This window comes from Anas acuta, chromosome Z (assembly GCF_963932015.1).
Source record: "Anas acuta chromosome Z, bAnaAcu1.1, whole genome shotgun sequence".
Classification (NCBI taxonomy): Eukaryota; Metazoa; Chordata; class Aves; order Anseriformes; family Anatidae; genus Anas; species Anas acuta.
Genome location: NC_089017.1, coordinates 50,666,973 through 50,686,064, shown reverse-complemented (window position 1 = coordinate 50,686,064; position 19,092 = coordinate 50,666,973). Strand labels below are relative to the sequence as shown.

The window sequence follows — 19,092 nt, the reverse complement described above, 5'->3', positions numbered from 1 at the left end:
TGAGGGTATATGTAAGCAAATAGCCACTCCACATCCTCAAAATCCATAAAACAAACACATGGTATCCATAGCACTAAGGTAACAGACCATAAATAGTTGGGGACCTATTTTCTGGCAGAACAGCAGCAATTTCAAAGGAACCGTACTGATGCGCTTGCAGCTGAAAGGCAGATTGCTCTCAGACATTGCATGAGGTCGTGTCCCACTTAGTAGGTGCTCAGTGCAGACTGTTCTTCCAACCAGGTTTTCCAGGATGTGAAAAGTGAGAGAATTTTTGGTTTGACAGTCAGTTGAGTGTGCCATTCCCTTTTGTAAGGCGAGGCTTCCTTCAGAAACCATATGTACATACAAAATGAAGGATTAAGCACCCAGCACTCTGCTCAGTTCTGTGACGGGCTTCCTAGGGAAGTCATCAGTCCCAGCTACAGAGAATTATCCTCACCTGCTGTTAAGAGCTCTGCTAGCACAGGATTAGGAAATACTCTGGTTTAAAATGTTCTAGAAGAGACTCAAAATAATCTTTTAAGTAAGCCACTGACATCCAAATCACCAGCTACCCTTTTAAACACAAAGAAAGCTTCAACAATAGCTTACTAGTTGTTGCATTAAATTACTGATAATAAAGCTATGTTGCCTTCTGCAGAGCTAGTTGTGGTAAATGACATTTGAAAATAAGCTCTTACAGATATGAAGGCCTTCTCTCATGTACACTGAACATAACTACACTGAACTTCGCTTCCTACAGCCATTGTTTCCACAAAGCATTTCAAAGACCTATCTACCTCCTACCCCTCAAATTCTAACTGTAACAGAAGCCCAGCAAAACACTATTCATTGTGTTCATTCTTAGTGCCTGATATAACTTTGCAAGCTTTGGTGCTTTCAGTTTTCCGTTAAACCGTATGATTAGCCTCGCAGCTGAAATATTACAGCTCCCATGTATCACATCATCTCGTTATACACAGTTATCTAGTATTATGGGCTCTTCTGTACCTTTAATTCTTTTGATGCCTGTTTCCTCTTCAGTTTCACAGCAGATAGTTTTCTCTTCCAAGGTTATTCTGATCTGAGAGCTCTCCAGTAACTTTTAAAGCAGATTTTTGTAAGACCCATCAAGATGAACACAGTATCAGGACCACCGTGTTAAAAGCTCTCCTACGTACCTCTGCAAACACTGCAAAGGAAGCGTACAAGTGGGATCCTGAAGCGATGGTTCCTGCTGTTGGCTTCCCACAAAGTGTCTTCAATAAACTGGCGTGGATTGCAGTGGCTGGTCACAGATTGCACTATGCAGCTTATCTAGCAGAGGGGCAGCAGGCATCTGCCAGGCAGTATGGCAATGGTACTCACCACATTCCTATGCAACAAAGGATGGCTAGGAAAGAAATCAGGGCTTTGCTTACAGATTGCCTGCCCAGTGGGTTAACCCATATCCCCAGTTTCCCTGCACCCCACCAGGGGTCACTAACACCACATCACAGGCATTCCTCAGCAGGGCAGGCAACTTTATTCTTCTACGATAATAATTTAAAGTATTTACACACTGCACAGTCACTCTTTCACACTAACATATATTTACTGGTACATTTATGAACCGTATCTAAAAGACTCTATAAGGACTGACACAATTTGGGGTTTCCAGGCATGAAAATTAAAAACTGCGGCCTTCTAAAAGACAGCCATTTGGAGCATATGCAAAAAAAACAATGTTCCCTGTAAGCCTAGGTTCTCTCCAAAGAACATTCACTAGCTTCAAAATATCCACGTTTGGCATTAACTAAAGTTCTCTTGGCGATGGCAGACGTCAAGAACGAACATGTGCAAATAACATTTTCTCAAGAAATCCCCACAGCGGGAGGAAGAAAACTGAAAACTCTTTAGGGGAAGTACTACATTTCTGAAATACTATTTACCTGAGAGGCTCACAGCTCAATGCTCATATACATATATACTAGATATGTGTATGTATATGTGTATACACAAAGCATGTAGGGAGAGGCATTATTCAGTTTATAGTGTCTGCCCCGAAAGTACATGCATCACCGCAGCAACGCTAGGCTGTCCATCAGCTTTCAGCCATGTGACCTTTAAATTCAGAGCAGTGATGAGGAAGTTCAGCCACCCAAAACAGGGAGAAGCCTGTCACCATCAGGTGCAACTCTGGGAACCACAAAATCAGACACAGCATAATTCCCCAAGTCTAACTCAGCTCAGACAGCACCATCACACAGTTAGACCGACAAAACAAGCTGCCAGTGGATCTAGCCTAGAACAAATTTTCACATTCTGCCTTAACTCAGTTCTGACTATTTTCATCTCATGTGTTCCCAGAGTAACACCTGCATGCGGTTACACATCCAAAAAAGGAATTAATTAGTTCATTTGAGAAGACTACTGCTGTCCATACCACACAATAATCCCTAACCCTGCCAGAACTTCATAAACCCTGCCAGTCTTCATAAAAAAACATGAGCTTTCGCTGTACGAATGAAGTCCATCTCCCTCCACCAAAGCAAACACAAGCTCAATTTTTTTTTTTTTTTTAGCAAAGGCAAATGCTACTTGGGTCTTTTTTCCAGAACAGGGCTAATGCATCAGTCCAACGAACCTCAGATGAATAGTTTCAAGAGGGAAACAAGCCTGTCTTGGAGCTGGAGTTACTGTAGCATGCACAAACACTGCAGTTTCTTGCAGCAGATTAAGGCACTATGTAAAACCAGCCTTTAAGCCACCAACTCGTCCTTCTCCTAGTTCCTCAGTAACAGCAGTCAGGTGCTTCATTTCCCTCCCCCCTTTTTAATATACTGATATAATTAACACGTAAGTGCAGAATGATTTAACCTTCCAGGGCAGAACCATCTGCAGCAGCTACTTTGAAGAGGAAATGTTACACACTTACAGAAGTACACCATTAGTGTCTTTCAAAATCATCTCTTCAATGGCTCTACAAAGCCACATAAGTTTCACTCAAACACATTCACTTAGCTTATTTTCAAACTCATGCCATGGAAGTATGAAATGTCAGAATTACATAGCAGGTTCTGTAAATCATGTTATCCGAGATAGCCTTCTGAGCTAATGGGAAGCACTTCACTCTCTCCCTCCAAAGAAGGGAGGACCATTAGGACAGAATATGATTCCTTTTTAAATTATTTTAACTAGGGAACCCAGTAAAATACAGACATCGTTACAGGACAAGAGAGGTGCTGTCTCTACAGTAAGAGAAAGTGTAGAAAATATCCCCATGAATTAATACAGTAAAAAAATCTGTTAAACCAAGCAGTAGCTAGGCAGAGCACTGAGTACTGTATGTACACGTGTATATGTATAATATAGTTACTCAGATACACACATAAATATTTAATATATAAAAAATAAAGTGCTTTCTATCAGGTCCCAATGCAGGGACATTATAAAACATTTCACCAACTGCAAAACAAATAGATACAAAGAATACTACATCCAACGTACATGAGAACAGTCAACACAGTATGTACAATCTGGTGGGTGTCCCAAGACAAAACATCCCTTCATATACATTGTATATACATATATACTCATCTTTACTCAATATATTATGACAATATATATTTCAAAACTTTGTTATAGACAAAGAAAACAACAACAACACCTACAAAAACACAACAAGGATCAAGCACACAAGTCCAAGACTGACAAAGAATTGGCTACCCTTGCCCACAGCACCACCTCTGCTGCTGGGAAAGATATGCCAGCGCTCCTTTCTGGGGTGCAATGCCTCCACATCCTGCAAGGCACTGTGAGCAGCAGCCGTGAAGTTAGCATCACCAGTGGTAAGCAGGTCAAACACACATGAGTAAAAATAGATGTCCTTCACCAGCATCTTCTCGTTGCATTTGGTGGTCGCAGATTCCAGTGTGTACACGGACCGGGGATGAGCAGTGCCTACCTGAGGGAGCAACTGGCCCCTCACGGGTAAAGGCAAGTGGCCACTATCATCTATACGTTCACTTGAAGGGCAACCATTCACACACAGCTGCAGATCCTGACTCTCCTCGTAGGCCATGGCCAGCTCTTGAGGCATGCGAATGGCCAGCGTTAAGTAGCGCCCAAGCTGACGTATGTACACCATGGTCCCAATATGCCTGGCATGCATTTCGATGTATTTGCCACTGACTTTATCCACGATTTGCAAGCTCTTGGTGTTCCCATCACCTCCACCTGTTGTACCATCGACAAAAGCTGCAGGCAAGTCATCAGTCACTGCTTGGTATACCTTCTGATCCGTACAGTCCTGGTATGATTTAAAGATAATAGTTATCTGGAGGGGAGAGATAAGAAAAAGAAACAACAAAGGTTAGTGATCATAGGGGAAAAAAGAAAAAAGAGTCATTTGAATCTCTTTTCCATTTTGCAGCTGAGATTTCCTGGGACTGCCCGCTAGTCCAGACCTTGACACTTGTCTGCATTCATGCCTAAGCAGAAAACAGCCTGTACACATGCTTAAAGCAATATTTTCCCAGGTGGCAATTGTTAAATTTGTTCTTAACTTGGCCTGGAAGCAACAGTATTAGCATGTGGTAACTGCAACAAGGTCAGGAAAGGAAAAGGCTTATATTTAATTAAGCATCACAACTCCCTCTTGCCTGATGGTTTCTTAACACTTTGGAATGCATCCTGCAATCACAGTGGAGCCATGTGCCAAATAATTCCTGCACTACTAGCCACCAGAGCAGAACTGGATTGAACTGCGTGAAAGCACAGAAAGGACCACAAGAATTCAGCTTCCCTCACCCCCAGTATCCTCACCACCTTTCTCACAGTGACTGTGTGACCTTTGTCGGGTACTTGTTACTTCCTGGAGGTGTTGCCAGGATTAGCAGGGTGAGACTGCTGTAAAGGCACGGATGTATTTGCTGCTTTACTGCTGTAAAGGCACGGATGTATTTGGTGCTGTATCAGCCACCAACAAGACATGCACCGAAATGAGATGTATGAGCAGGAAGAACAGCTAGTCACGTAAGTGCTTATGGCTCCTGGATTCATCCGTCCCAGGAGCTGGGAGATTTGACACTTCAGTCTGCTGCTGCTCGGTAATGTGCTGGTGGAGAACCAAAGCAACACCAAAAGATACTCCAAGTCATGCCTTTGAAGGGTGAGCTCCAACATAAAAACCACAACTACAAAGCAATTACTCAGTCTTTTAAGATTATGACTGGCCTTTTAAACCTTAACACTTATTTGAATACGCCACAAAGGAAAGAGTAGGTCCTCCAGTCTTACTCGAAGGGAATAATCAGGCTATTTGGCAGACCAAACTCAGAGTGCCTAGTGGCTTTTTCAAAAAATAAAATTACCATGAGAAATCATGTATAAATGTTACAAACAGAGATGCTTCCTCCTTTACAGTTTTGAAGCAGAGTAAATAATGATTTCTTGAAAAGGTCAAAGGATATTTTGTACCAAAAATAAATATTTTTCATTATTTTCATCCTTGACTGATTGATTACATCAAAATTCATTAGTCTGTCATTTAAGCACTCTGCCACAAGATTCAGAGTACTCCAAAACACATTAGAGGGTATTTCAAATTAACGTTACAATTTTCCTTAAGGTCTACTTTATGGCAACCTCACATTATAATTTCACTTAGCCTGCACACTTCTGCTCAACAGCTTTTGTTTCCTACCACTCTGCTTTGAAGTCAGAGCTAGAGGTTAAGTAAACAGCTGCGCTACAGACAATCTGAATAACACCTCTAATCTCTTTAGCCTCACCTCTCCATGCCAGTCATAAAAGACAAAAGTCTACCCTTTTCCCTCCTTCCTCTGCAATAATTCCTCCTCTGGAGTATGCAGACATACTCTAAACAGTACTGCATTGTTCTTCAGTATTTGGCACGTCCTGGTTAGTTGACACACTCAGTCTGTGTCTGTCTCTCACCCACACTGACAGCACTCGCTATTTTCATTCCGTATGTTCTTGCTAGTTGCTGTCTGGAATTTTCAAACATTTTTCTTTGCTTTAATCAGTTACACAGCTAGTTCGAGACCATCATCAGTCAAGTGATCTGCTAAGCATATCTGTGAGCCACAGCTAAGCAGAGCTTGAATGCTTGTGATCAAGATTCAGAAAACATTCAAGCACACTTCTTGTTGTAAAGACCACCTCACATCTTTGTGCTTGTTGAAGTAAACTCACCAACCTAGAGAAGAGATACTTGAGATTTGAAAAGCGATTAGTGCTTCTGCACATAATCCAGAGCCTCATGAAGTAAATCAGGTGTTGTATTTTATATAACAGTTTCAATTAAACAGATTTCTATCTCAGCCTGCTCAGATGAAGAAGCTACTTCCTGGGACACTTTTGTGTTGCTTTGCAAAGAAAGAATGATTTACATTTCAGCAGAAGTAGAGCTCTGCATCCACTCAGCAACAGAGCAAACCTGGAGATAACAAGAGGCAATGGTTTTAATGACAGACAGAACTGGCTGCTTCATAGAACAGCTAAGCAAGGGACCTAGCAAAGTTTACCAGGAAGCATCTAAGTCTTCTCTCCAAAACTCCTACCTCTGAAAGAATGAAATGCAAACAACTTCAGAGACAGACAGGGAGAACAGAAGCCTTCACCCTAAGGCAAAATCAGCAGTCACAGCTTCATGCTGAATGAGGATGAACACCTAAGTGAACAAAGGCCCCCAAATACTTCGCAAGGATGCCTCCTGAAGAGGATCAACAAAGAGACCATTAAGACTTGCCAAGGACAACCATATTTAAACATTGTGGCTCTAGACATTAAGTTTGGATGTTGCATTTTCTGTCCTATCGTATTGCTCTAATCTAGATCAATACAACCAGAGATCTGTAAGGTCATCAAATCACAGAATGGTTTGGGTTGGAAGGGACCTTAAAGATCATCTAATTCCACCACGGGCTGGGATATCTCCCACGAGACCAGGTTGCTTGAAGCCCCATCCAGCCTGGCCTTGAACACCTCCAGGGATGGGGCAACCAAAGCTTCTCAGGGCAACTTGTTCTAGTGCCTCACCACCCTCAGAGTGTAGAATTTATTCCTTGTATCTAATCTAAACCTACCCTCTCTCAGTTTAAAACCATTACTCCTTGTCCTATCACTACAATCCCCGACAAAAAGTCCATCTCCAGCTTTCTGATAGGTACTGGAAGGCCTGCCCAGAGCTTTCTCTTCTCCAGGTTGAACAACCCCAACTCCCTCAGCCTGTCTTCATTGGAGAGGTGCTCCAGCCCCTTGATCATCTTCATGGGTCTCCTCTGGACTTGCTCTAACAGGTCCATGACCTTCTTGTGCATGATCTTCCAGAGCTGAACGCAGTGTTCCCGGTGGGGTCCCATGGGAGCAGGGAGAATCACCTCCTTCACCCTGCTGGCCACATTTCTTTGGATGCAGCCCAGGACACAGTTGGCTTTCTGGGCTGTAGATGCACATTGACAGCTCATGTTGAGCACCTCATAAACAAACATGAGGATCATGAGGAATGTGCTGAGTTTATGAGTTCTCCTTGATGAGAACCCCAGCTGCTTCTCATCAAGGCTGCTCTGAACCCATTCTCTCTCTGCGCAGCCTAAGGTCCTTCCCTTCTCTCACCAGTTCCTACCTCAATCTCATAACTTGGTCCTGAGGGATACTGAAGACCTTGTTGCAAAGGGAGATCAGCAAGTTTAATTGCAAAGCTTTTTCTGTTTAAATTTTCAAGGTGACATTTTTGACTACGTCATACTTTTTCCTTTCTAAAACAAGTTTAGCATGTGCACACTTGTATGCCTACTGCAGGGAAAATTCCTCAGGAAAGAGGCTGACAAAAAAAAAAAAAAAAAGAGCGTTCATCCAGATGTTAGAAAACACACATGAAGTATCACATGCAAGATGGTGACACTACCTACTGAGCAAGCAGTGACTTTGGAAAAATCTGAAGGAAACTCAAGAAAAATACAGCCCCGATAGCTTAGTAGTAATTTAATTAAGCACTGGAGAATAGGTAGATGTTTCAGCAGAAAGTTTTATGGTATTAGATCGGTGGTCTTCAAATATCCCTGGGAAGGCAGTGAAGGACTTTATGTGGTATACGTAAGGTAGCTTTTAAGAGTTCATAGGTAGACAACTCCCTAGTGTACATGACGGCCTTAAATGACATCCAAAAGCTTTCAGAGTTCAAATATACATATAATTAAAAGGATATATTTTTTTAAAACCCAGTGCATTAAATAACTTTCAATCTATAACAGGTATTTTCACAGCTTTTCTTTCCTGAGGGCCGCAACAGGTGTGAATCACACACACTGATCTAAGAAACCAAGTACCACCCAAAGAAAACCACCTGAGTAATGGCCCATGCTGAAAGGTAGAGCTAGAGAAACTTTATTAGGTAGAACCAAAAGGATTCATTGTAAAATTTGTATAAATAAATAAATAAATAAATAAATAAAATTTTCAATATCCTTATTTCAAGTTACATCACATGCTACTGCATTTTAAGATGCATTGCATGCCTTTCTGGATGAAACAAAACCAAAAGGTGCTTCACAAATGCTAATGACTGCTCAGCCCATCAGACAGTACTAGGCAGCAGAATCTCTCTCTCCACATCCCCATGTTTTGTGGTGTGCCATGACTGAAGTAGCTGTAGCTCAAGGACACCAGCAAGTCCTGTGAAGGCAAGAGGTCTTGGGGCAGGGCAGGAAAGATTTAAGGACTGCTTCAGGGATGCTGCTGGGGCCAAATTCTTGGAAGCAATGAGGGCTGAGGATATTACAAAGCAAAATATTACAATCCCTCTTCAGCCTGCTGGTCACCTACAGCAGCACCATTTTATCCTGACACGTTAATTACTTCAGAGGAGAAGGCACATGCACAACAGAAATAAAGAGGAGGTCGATCTGAATACAAGATGGAGTTCAGCACTGAATTTCCAAAAGGAAAGACAAGATCACTCAGGAAAGCTTCTCTCAAAGTTACTGTTCATAAATCACTCAAGAACCATTTCACACCTAGTGTTAATTGATTTAAAAATTACCCACAACTTCACTTCCTAAAGCAATGTGAATAGTAGCTAAAATATTCTACCTCTTTTTTTCAAGCAGACCTCTCCCTCCGCAGCAGTGAGGGAGTAGCAAGCAGTGAGAGCAAACAAGCAAGGAAGTAAAGCCTGTTTACTATCACATCAACACTTAATTCACGTATCCAAGTCTGAGAAAAAAAGTGCCACCTACAGTAATGACCTTATTCTGTCCTTCTGACCCCAGAAGACCCCCAAGGCTTTAAAGGCATTCATACAGATGCTGCTGGCTGAGTCCTCCTGCGTACTCTGTTTTCCTCTCCCTAAAGGAAGGGGTTCAAGCCAGTGAAGTCCCTGTAGCAGTTGTCCAGCAGTTCCACAGATGTAACACACAAAGAAACAGTTTAGTGCCTGACAAACTGCCACAGCTTGTCCTACATAAACCCTTTAATACGTCCAGGTTGTTCTGAACACCAGGAAACAGCACAGTTTATCTTCACGCTCGTGAAGCTGGCAAATCACCAAACTCAACAGATCGCCTGTGCCCAGGAAAGCTGTGGCTGTTTTTCTGTGTTGTTCTTCTGAGACTGTCCCAAACTGTGCTGCACATCAAAGTAACCCTAGGAAAGCTTTGCACATAGGGAACGTGTCCATGACAGAATTAAATGAGCTTTCCCGATGGACAGGATCATGAGGAATGTGCTGAATACACAAGCACAGAGCTGAGGCTTGAGATAGATGCAAGAAATTGTGTCAGAAATGAAGCTTTGCATTCCCCTGACAAGTCTGAGTTCCAAGAGCAAACACAAGACCAAAGAGCTTATCTGCATCTTCTGTAGAGCACAGAGGAAATCCCTCAAACCAAAACACACAGCACCCAGCAGACAGTATCTTCTGCTGCAGCCTCTGCCTAAGCTAACCTCAAAACTACATTCACTGCCTGTCTTGCTGCCAGGATGGTGCCAACATCCCTTTCTCCTGAGCTTCTCTATCACCCATTGCTATTCATAACAAAAAAAAACTACTTCTTTTCACACGCTGTGAACTAACCATCATTTGGTTATGGTCAAAAGGTTACCAGGAACCAAAGCACCAATTTGCCCTAACCACAGTTGCACAGTAGAAGTTTATTATTTCTTCTACCTTGTCTTCTATGAAGCTGAAAAAAAACAAGTATAGAAAAATAAAGCACACCAACAGGTGTAAATTTACAGTTGTAATGCATGAAAAGGATTCTAAATTAGAACCTGTCACACTGTTTAAACCCAAGAGGAGGTTTCAGTCTGCCCTAACTGCAGTGCAAACACAGCTCAGGGGACATTCAGCAGCTAGCTGTTTGGAAAGTCTAGTCAAGGCACAGGCAAGAGGCTCTTGCTGTGAGAACAGACGGCTTGTCTTAAAGGCACTGGCAGGCATTTGCTTTTCAGAAATATCCCAAATCCACTGCAGGTGCTCCTGCACCTGCAATTTTCAAGCTGTCCACAGCTACCTGCTGAATCATTTGATTGGCTTATGCCCAGCTACATGCCCAAGCACGGCACTACCTTGCATGGAGTGCAAAACCCCAGGCCCTTACCTTTCCCCTTCTGCTTGCAGCCCTCTCTACTCTTCAATCACTGAAATGAAACACTCCAAGGTAACAGGAAGAGGAATCAGCTTTACTTCATGGACAAAGCAGCTTTTAACTGACGTCCTCCAACAAAACTGAAGCATGTACTTCTGAGAAATAAAGCCAAGTTCAACTTGAGCTTAGGAAGAACGTCTATAAAAATGAAAAAACTAATCACACGTGGTTGGTTATCTGATGTTCCCACTTAAGAACAACTGAAGGGTAACGGGAAGACAAGCTCTTTAATATTGCTTGAAGAGTAAGTACATAGTATTCAGTCTGCACTGATCTCCTGAAAAACAACAGAAACCATGGTGCAAAAGAACTATTTAAGAGCTTTGACTCTGAGAAGAGGAACACTTCCCTGCTAACACAGCCAATACTCAGGTTAAAATCTGTACCCTCAGTAAAACAACTTTGGTAAGAGCTCTTTGTTTTCCACAGCCAATTTGTTTTTCTTTATCTGTCCTGCCATTCACTCTCTCACTCTCAGGCAGTCCACTACAAAGCACCTAAATAAGGAAAACTAGTTAATTTCCAATTACTGCAAGCAAGGAAGGTTTTGGGTAGGGAAGCCCAAGCGCCCCTGCTCCATTTGCTATTTGGGACAACTGCACTAGTGATACAGAGAACAGCTGTCATCCTGATGGGAGCCTTGTAACCCTTAAATGAAGCACACAATAACGCCTTCTATTTAATGCATTCTCCAACATACTTCCTACCTGCTCCCTCTACAGCCCCCTACATCCATTCTCAGAAAGCCCCTCAAAGTCTGCAGTGCTCTGTGTCTAAAGCTGGAGGAAATCAGATATAAAGATGCCAGTAACCTACACAAAACTCATACAGAAGTCTGCCAGAAAGAAAAAGAAATTGACCTAAGTCTAGTTACTTGGTGACAATCCCTTATTATCGATCTGAAAGGCCTTGCAACCCTATGCCAAGAGGCATAAACAGAACAGACCAGCTAAAACAACAACGAAACACAACAACGAAACAAACAAACAAAAAAAAAAAAAGTTGCAAGTTTCAACTGGACCACGGAATATACAATAGCTTTGTTCACTCTGGATACACAGATGTCCTCACTATGGGCAACAGAAAAATGCAAAACACCTACCAAAAAATTGCCCAGAGCATTTTGTGAATATATACACAACTCCCACTGGAGGACATACCTTTCCAATTAAGGAATGAAAGGAGGAGTCTTACAGCTTTCCACACTTCCCGGCCAGATGCACAGAGTAAGTTGGGGGGAAACAGATTTTTATTCCGCATTCTTTGTTTAAAATGTCCTCCTGACTTTCTCTTCTCCATTATGAACTTACTGGATGGCCCTCAGACTGCTGGGGTCACTCAAGTCTTGTAGTTTTTGGAGTGACAGAACAACTCTACAAATAATAATCACTTTGTTGACGATTCCTTAAAACATGGTACACCAGAATGCTATGATAAATCTGAATGCAGTAACCACCTATACGGCGAAATGATAGTTAAGCCATTTTCACAAGCATACTGTATATAGGATGAAGGTACAACATTTCATTCCTATGGCTCCTTAAATTACTTTCCCTAATAAATGGGCATTCAGGATAAACTAAAACCTCTATTCTTCTCATCTCTGTTTTCATTAAGTCTGCTTTAGGGTGGTTGAAGTAGTCTAGTTAGCAGTTTAGTATTTGCTTTGGCTTCTGCACAATTTAAGATCAGCATAAACCTTTGTTATTATTTCCCATTAAAGACATATCCAAATAATGGCAATGACGAAACCAAGACTAATGATGCATAGCATTCTGGCAGCTTTTCTTATGGAGAAGGCAAACAATGGATCTGCATGCTCTCAGCAAGGAGGGAATACTCTGTAAGTAAAATTCACTGAAATTATTTTGGTAGCTCTTTAAGGGTACCTTAAGCTATGCACCCATGGCCAAAATAAGGGAAGTACTTCCAGCAGACTCTCCACCATCACAGAGTGGAACACTTCCAGTGAAAATGTTACAGGCATCAGTGCAATAGTGGTAGTGCAATTTTAACAAGCTTTTTCTGTATCTGTTATAATAGTCTGCTTCATAAAGAAATCAAGGAGTTAAGATGACGATGCACTGGAGGTATTGAAATTTATCTTGCTAAATTACTCGTGCATTCAAAAACCTTCATTTTCTACAAACAGGTGCGCTGATCCAATTTTGATTACCTGCCAAAGAAAGAAAATGCTCAAGGACTGTATACCAGGTAACAGAGACTACTATTAGACACATTTCTAATATCCTAAGTCATACATCTTATTTAATTTAATTGTTTCTGTGGTCAGCTGTATCTGTACAAATGCAGGAATACTGAACCATGATTATAAAAGAAAAAAATATATTATCACCTTTTCCAGAATGCCAGGCCAAAAATAAAACAAAAAACTTTGAGAGTAGAAACAAAGACAGAAGGTGCATTCTTTGATACATGTACTTTTCCTCAGTATGTACAGATATTTATCTCCTTAAATTCTCCTCTTAGTTATCTGCATGAGATTACATACACCAGCATAGTATGCTACTGTAGTCAATCACATCTAGAATGTGGCCAGTTAAATGTTAAGATATCATCTATCTACTACCATCCCACTCTGGCCAGCCACAGTATCTGTGGACAGAAAGACTCTAGTTTTATCTCTATGAGTAAGGAAATAAAGAGCTTCCTGCAAAACTTAACAAAACTGAGGGAAGAAGCTTACTGGAGACATGAAATGGTACTTCCTTGTACTTCAGCATCTTGCAAGAAACCCACAGAACAGATTTCAAGGGACCTGAGTCTAAATCTCTTTTGCAAAGCATATTCAGCTTAGCCTCATGCCTTCATCTTACAGTCTTTAAGCACTGACAATACAGACTGTTTGCTGTACGATAACAAGTTAGGAAAAGGTGATTTTGAATTTCAGTAGTATATCGGTCCAACCTTTGGCCTCTCTCAAATGCCAAAATTTGCTTCACTGATATAAGCATTACATAAGTCAGCATCTCAGAACACAACAGAAATGCAGTGACATGACTGATTTTCACTTATTAACAATACTGCACAGTCATCTCCTTGGAAAATGTGCTCCCTCCAACCTACCTCTGAACTTAACGATACAGTGAAAACTCTCCGGTACAGATAATCTTGAAATAATCTTGTACACGCAGGATCAAGGTATATTAGTCTCTAAGAGCTACACTACCACGGCAAAAACAAAGGCTATTTCACTTCAAAAAGCAAACAAGGCAGGTGGCAGTATCAGCTTCCAACATACATTCAAGTCATTCTGCTTACTAATGAAAAGCTATCTTCAAAAGTTCAGAGCATTTTTTTAACCCCAGACTCAAGGTACATGTAAATCACAGGACATCTCAGCAAGGCTCATGCTTTGTATCTCATTTTCTTTCTGTAGGTATACCTGTTACCTGCCTTTGGCAGAGAGAGTTTAATATTTTTCTTAAAAGAAGGAAATGACATATGCCATCAATACACATTTTCCTTCTCTAGCCACTTGAAGTGGTTCGGCTGATAGACATTTTAAGCCTCGCCTGTCTGAAAAGGTATATATACACACTTGGCAGGATTTTCAGGCTGCTGGTTCTTTCTAGAGCCAGGGTACTAAAACCTTTTAACAACCATTTGGCATTAATGTCATTTTTTGCTACCTCCTCTCAGTTCTCTGCAGCTCCCCTCCTTCTCTCTGCTCTGAATCCTCAACATCTTGGTAAATCACAGGTTTGCCACTTTGTCAATGGATTTTTGTTCTCTACTGTTATGGCTATACAACTTAGAGAGTTTAAGAAAAGCAAAGACTGTCTTTTCCTTCTCCTTGCCTAGAATTTCTATTTAGTGCAGGGGAACAGATGCTGCAATTTGATATCTGTTTTGACAATCAAATTTATTATTCTTAAATGTTTATATTGTGATATGTATGGTGAATTTGGGGGGGGGGGGGGAGAGGGGGAGAGAGGAAAGGAGGGAGGAGCCTGGGGAAGAAAAGGAGCTGTTTTATTTTTGAGAAAATAATCAATTTTTCCAGAAGAGGAGCCTAGCACTTTTAATTTCTCAGACTACTTAATTGAAGATTCTCAAGCTGCAATGCTCCTTTAACCGTTGCAGGCCGAGCGACTTACTCTGCTGTCCTGGCCTTCTACTTCTGTACGCATACACAGTGTTTAAGAACAATCCATACCTTATTTGTAGCAGTAGCACTGGATCCTGGGACCACAGGCACATTCGTCACTTGCACTGATAAGTAGTTATTGTCTATGAGAGGCCAAGCACCTTCGACTTTGCATGTCTGGAAGTGATCCTTAAAAGTCCTCAGATGAGGATCGCCAAACAAGCCACAGAATAGGTACGTGGGGGTAGTTTTCTCCCCTCCGGGATGTTCGCTGGCTCCTGTGTGGCCACTGTAATTGCAGGGATCGTGGGTTACTTCGGGGTTGGTGGAGGACGTGGGGCCGTCCTTGGAACAGTTTCTCTGGCTCATGAGGTCGCTGATGCCAAGGACTGCGGAGTGGTAGACCAGGTTTCCGCGGCATACTTTGGAATTGCGGTAGGTGCAGGCAGAGTACGCTCGCAGGGCCTTGCAGAACTCCAGGTCAAAGCCATCGAGGGCCGAGTTGAGTTGCGACGTTAAGGACACGAAATCAGTGGTGCACTTCTGAATCCGACACGGCGTCTGCAGCTGGCAGTCACCTGAGCACAAAAAACAGGAGGTAGAAAGCGATCAGGCGGCACAGCAAAATCCTGTCCTACACCCACATGTGTGGAAGAAAACACCCTGAAGAGAGATTACGGTGCTGAGAGAACAGCGTATTAGAGAGAAGGAAGGGGTTGTGAGGCAGAAAGACGGCAATAAGGAGGTCTGCAGGGCTGAGATGACCCCAGCGTGACTCCTCTTCCACCCAGACAATGGCAAGCCGCGGATTAAAACCATTAACCCCAGCAAGGCACCAGCCCGGCGTTTCGCTCCCGGTGCTCTCAAGGCGGTGATGAGGCAACCCCGTGCCTCAGCTCATCGCCTGGTCAACGGGCGAGCCTCCACTGCAGCCCTGCCCTTCCCTTCCCTTCCCTTCCCTTCCCTTCCCTTCCCTTCCCTTCCCTTCCCTTCCCTTCCCTTCCCTTCCCTTCCCTTCCCTTCCCTTCCCTTCCCTTCCCTTCCCTCCCCCCCCTCCCCCCGGTACCCTGAGGCAGCACCGCCGCCAGGAGCAGCCCCAGCAGCAGCGGCTGAGCCCCGGCGTTGCGTGCGGGCGCGGCGCTCCCCATCCCATGCCCGTCCATGCATGGCGGCGCGCCGGGCCCCGCACAAAGGGAGGAGCCCCCCCCCCCCCCCCCTCCTTCCCCTCCGCCCGTCGCCATGGCGACCCGTGCCCGCCCCTCCCCGCGCCGCGCGCTCCCATTGGCTGCCCGCGCTGTCCATCAAGGCACACCGGCCCCGCCCCCCTGCCGCCCGACCGCGGTAATGGCTGCGGGCTGCGGGCACAGCGCCCCCTGGTGGGCGGCGGGAAGGGTGCAGAGCCCGGGGGGCTTCCCCCTGGTATCGCCCCCCTGGGCTCGGCTCTGGGCAGGGCGCTCCCTGTAGCAGTGACAGTGACAGAGCAGTATCAGATGATCTAAACTCACACAGGTGGAGGCGACGTGGGCAGAAAGGGGAGCAGAGAGGGGGATAAAATTCCAGATTTGGCCCTGTGGTCAGTAAAATTTTGGCGCAGTTACTGGCAGAGCTACACATCCAACCTCCCACTCTTCCTGCACTTCACCACAGTTTCACCCTGAGCTTGCTACCCACAGTTTCAGAGCAGGTGTGCCTCTGATGTTGTGGGAGGCTGCAGCCATGCTGTGTGTAGGGACATGCCGAGATGGCCGGCCCTTCACCTCTTCAGCTGCATCTGTCACAAGTTGCTCTGCTGCTTGGTCCAGCGGTAGATGAACCTGAAGAAAGCCTGCTGAGGAGTCTGTAAATGCTACAGGCACTTTGGTTGAGGAGGGAGGCCTCGGTCCGTGCACAAGTCTGTACCCACAGCCTGTGGTGGCCCGGTCACCGTGCTCTGTGCAGCGCCGTGGGAGCCCAGAAGCCCTGAAACCTACTTGGCTTTCCTGACAGTGGGAGCAGGCTCCTCTTGTTAAAGCGTGCTTCAGACAGTTCTGCTCACAGCCCACAGAATCACAGAATCACAGAATCACAGAATCATGGGATTTGAATTTGGAGCCTGAAAATCCACTGTCGCAATCGGGAAAGTTGCAGCTTTGATTAAAAGCCCTAAAGGCAAGATTCATGTGCATCTCTTCCCTTCCTTCTACAAGCACAAAGGAGATTGGATGCATAAAATAACGATGAGCGAGAGTTCAAAGCGATCCCGGAGAGCTGGCCTTAGATATTGTTCTCTGATGCAATTGCAGCCCTTTACCATTCTCCTTTGTTGAGTAAGTGCCAACACAACAAACATAATTTAGCCAGACACGGCTCTTTTCTTTCCAAATAGGTTAGTCAATGTGTTGTAGAAGCCAGCTTGTCCGATGTTGAAGAAATGCAGTAATTAAATAAACACTTTGAATGGGGGCTGAAACAGACCTTTCCTCTGTTATCAAGGCAAGGGGCCTGGCAGGGAAAACATCTCTTCACCTCTGACATTTGTCAGATTCCCGAGCTGTTTGACACCAAGAAGCATTATTATCTCCAGGGCAGGTTTTTTCAGGGGCTAGAGAACAAGGGAAAAATAAATATCAAGAGTAGACAGCTGTTTGGTTTCATTACATTTCAGAGGTGACTGTATTGTATCATTTACCTAGCAGTCCAGCATCTCTGTAGTTTCACCCTGAGGCTCATTATTAGCAGGTTGAGAAGTACCTCTGACTGTGACTCTGGTGACAGGGGAAGTGATACTTCACCTCCATATCACAGATATTTAAAGTGTTTCCCAAGGAGGAACAGACTTCTGGAATATCTCTCTGAGACATGGCCCCTACACATTTTATCTGTAGAGAAACACTGCTGTGCCAACACTGTCCCAACACGCAGAAAGTGATAACTGTCCTCTCTTTTAAGAGGCAAAACTGGAGGAGGGAAGTAAAATAAAGAGAGGTGTTCAAATTTTCTGATGAAACTTTATATTTTGATGTAAAAACACCATGTTAAAATATATATATATATATATATATATTAAGGCCTCTCAAAATTTCAAGTGAGATATCCCATCTGCTCTGAACTTCATTTCTTTGCTGTGACAGAAACACTGCAGATGGGAGAACACAAAATAGTATGAAGATTCTGTGGAAGAAACCATCAAAAACCAAAACAAAACACACACACAAAAACAAACAAACAAACAAAACAAACAATCAAACAAAAAACTTTTTTTCCCCTCCATTTTTTTGAAACTTAGAAAATTATTGTAATGATGCAAACTCCTTTTATATTATGCAGAAGAGCATTTAAGAGGAAGGATTTTTGCCAATAACATGTGCCATCAGTTTCACACAGCCTTCTTCCTCTCAAGCTGCTGTCTTTAAACAAACATCAATTGTTGGTACAGCAAGAGCAGAACCTTAGCGTACCGTGACATACATGCTGTCAGCAAAGGGGATAAGAAAGGGAAGCAGAGCATACCTCAAAATATCAGTGTTTATAGAAAAGATTCCAGTAAAGTGTAATTTTAACACATTCCTAAATGCCACCGAAATCCAAAAGAAATGACAAGAAATGCAAAAGAAAATGTGGTATTCTTGTAGGCAAAGGTGGAAGGTGGGCATCCTTCATTGCCATATTGCTAATGTAGCCACTGTCCTAAATAATGTCACTGTTTAATCCACGCTGTTCTCTACAAAATTCCCACTGCTCCATGACTGTAGTGGCAGCTGCTAAGGGTGCAGTGGTTTTCAAGTAATGGACGTTATTATTTGACATAGATCTATGCAAAGCACATTTTTTCCTTGAACAGCTTGATTTCATCCTTGGTTACATTGATATACTTGTGTTAGAGTTATGCCCAGTCCCCTCGGGTAATAAATGAAAAGAGAAAGATTAAAGGAAGGCTTAAAACTAAGGAGTTTCCTGGCATTAGATGGAGGTCTCTGAAATGGTCTAGCTCTGTGCCTGGCAGCCGATGCATTTGAAGACAGGCAATTTGTCAGTCTTCTGATGCGTGAAGCTGGAGGGTGAGAGCTAGTGGCAGCTGGGCCAGCTTGATAGCCAGAAGCAATGTAGCCACCTCCTGTGGAGGACAAGCCCAAGAAAATTGATCCAGATGAGGGTGGCTAATTATTGTCATTGAAGAAACAGTCCATACAGGGCTGGCATCTGCAGAGTCTGATCCTGAGCATCCCTCTGCTAGAGGCCATGACAGACATATATAATGCTGATCAAGATCCTGTTGCCACCAGAGAATTAAGGGCTGACACTGACACCTGAACACAGACTAAATGGAGGTGGGCAAGGCATTTCGGACCATCAGCTACCATCGGATAA

General features: G+C 43.4%; 1 protein-coding gene across 1 annotated transcript; it reads right to left on the bottom strand.

The window, feature by feature from the left end:
- Window positions 1-1,488: 1,488 nt before the first annotated feature.
- RGMB (repulsive guidance molecule BMP co-receptor b) lies at window positions 1,489-15,969 on the bottom strand. Its single transcript, XM_068666775.1, has 3 exons — window positions 15,812-15,969; window positions 14,815-15,323; window positions 1,489-4,300 (listed from the first exon to the last, which is right to left on the bottom strand). Exons 1-3 carry the CDS (start codon window positions 15,906-15,908, stop codon window positions 3,632-3,634), a joined length of 1,275 nt encoding a protein of 424 aa, XP_068522876.1. The 5' UTR covers window positions 15,909-15,969; the 3' UTR covers window positions 1,489-3,631.
- Window positions 15,970-19,092: the final 3,123 nt, after the last annotated feature.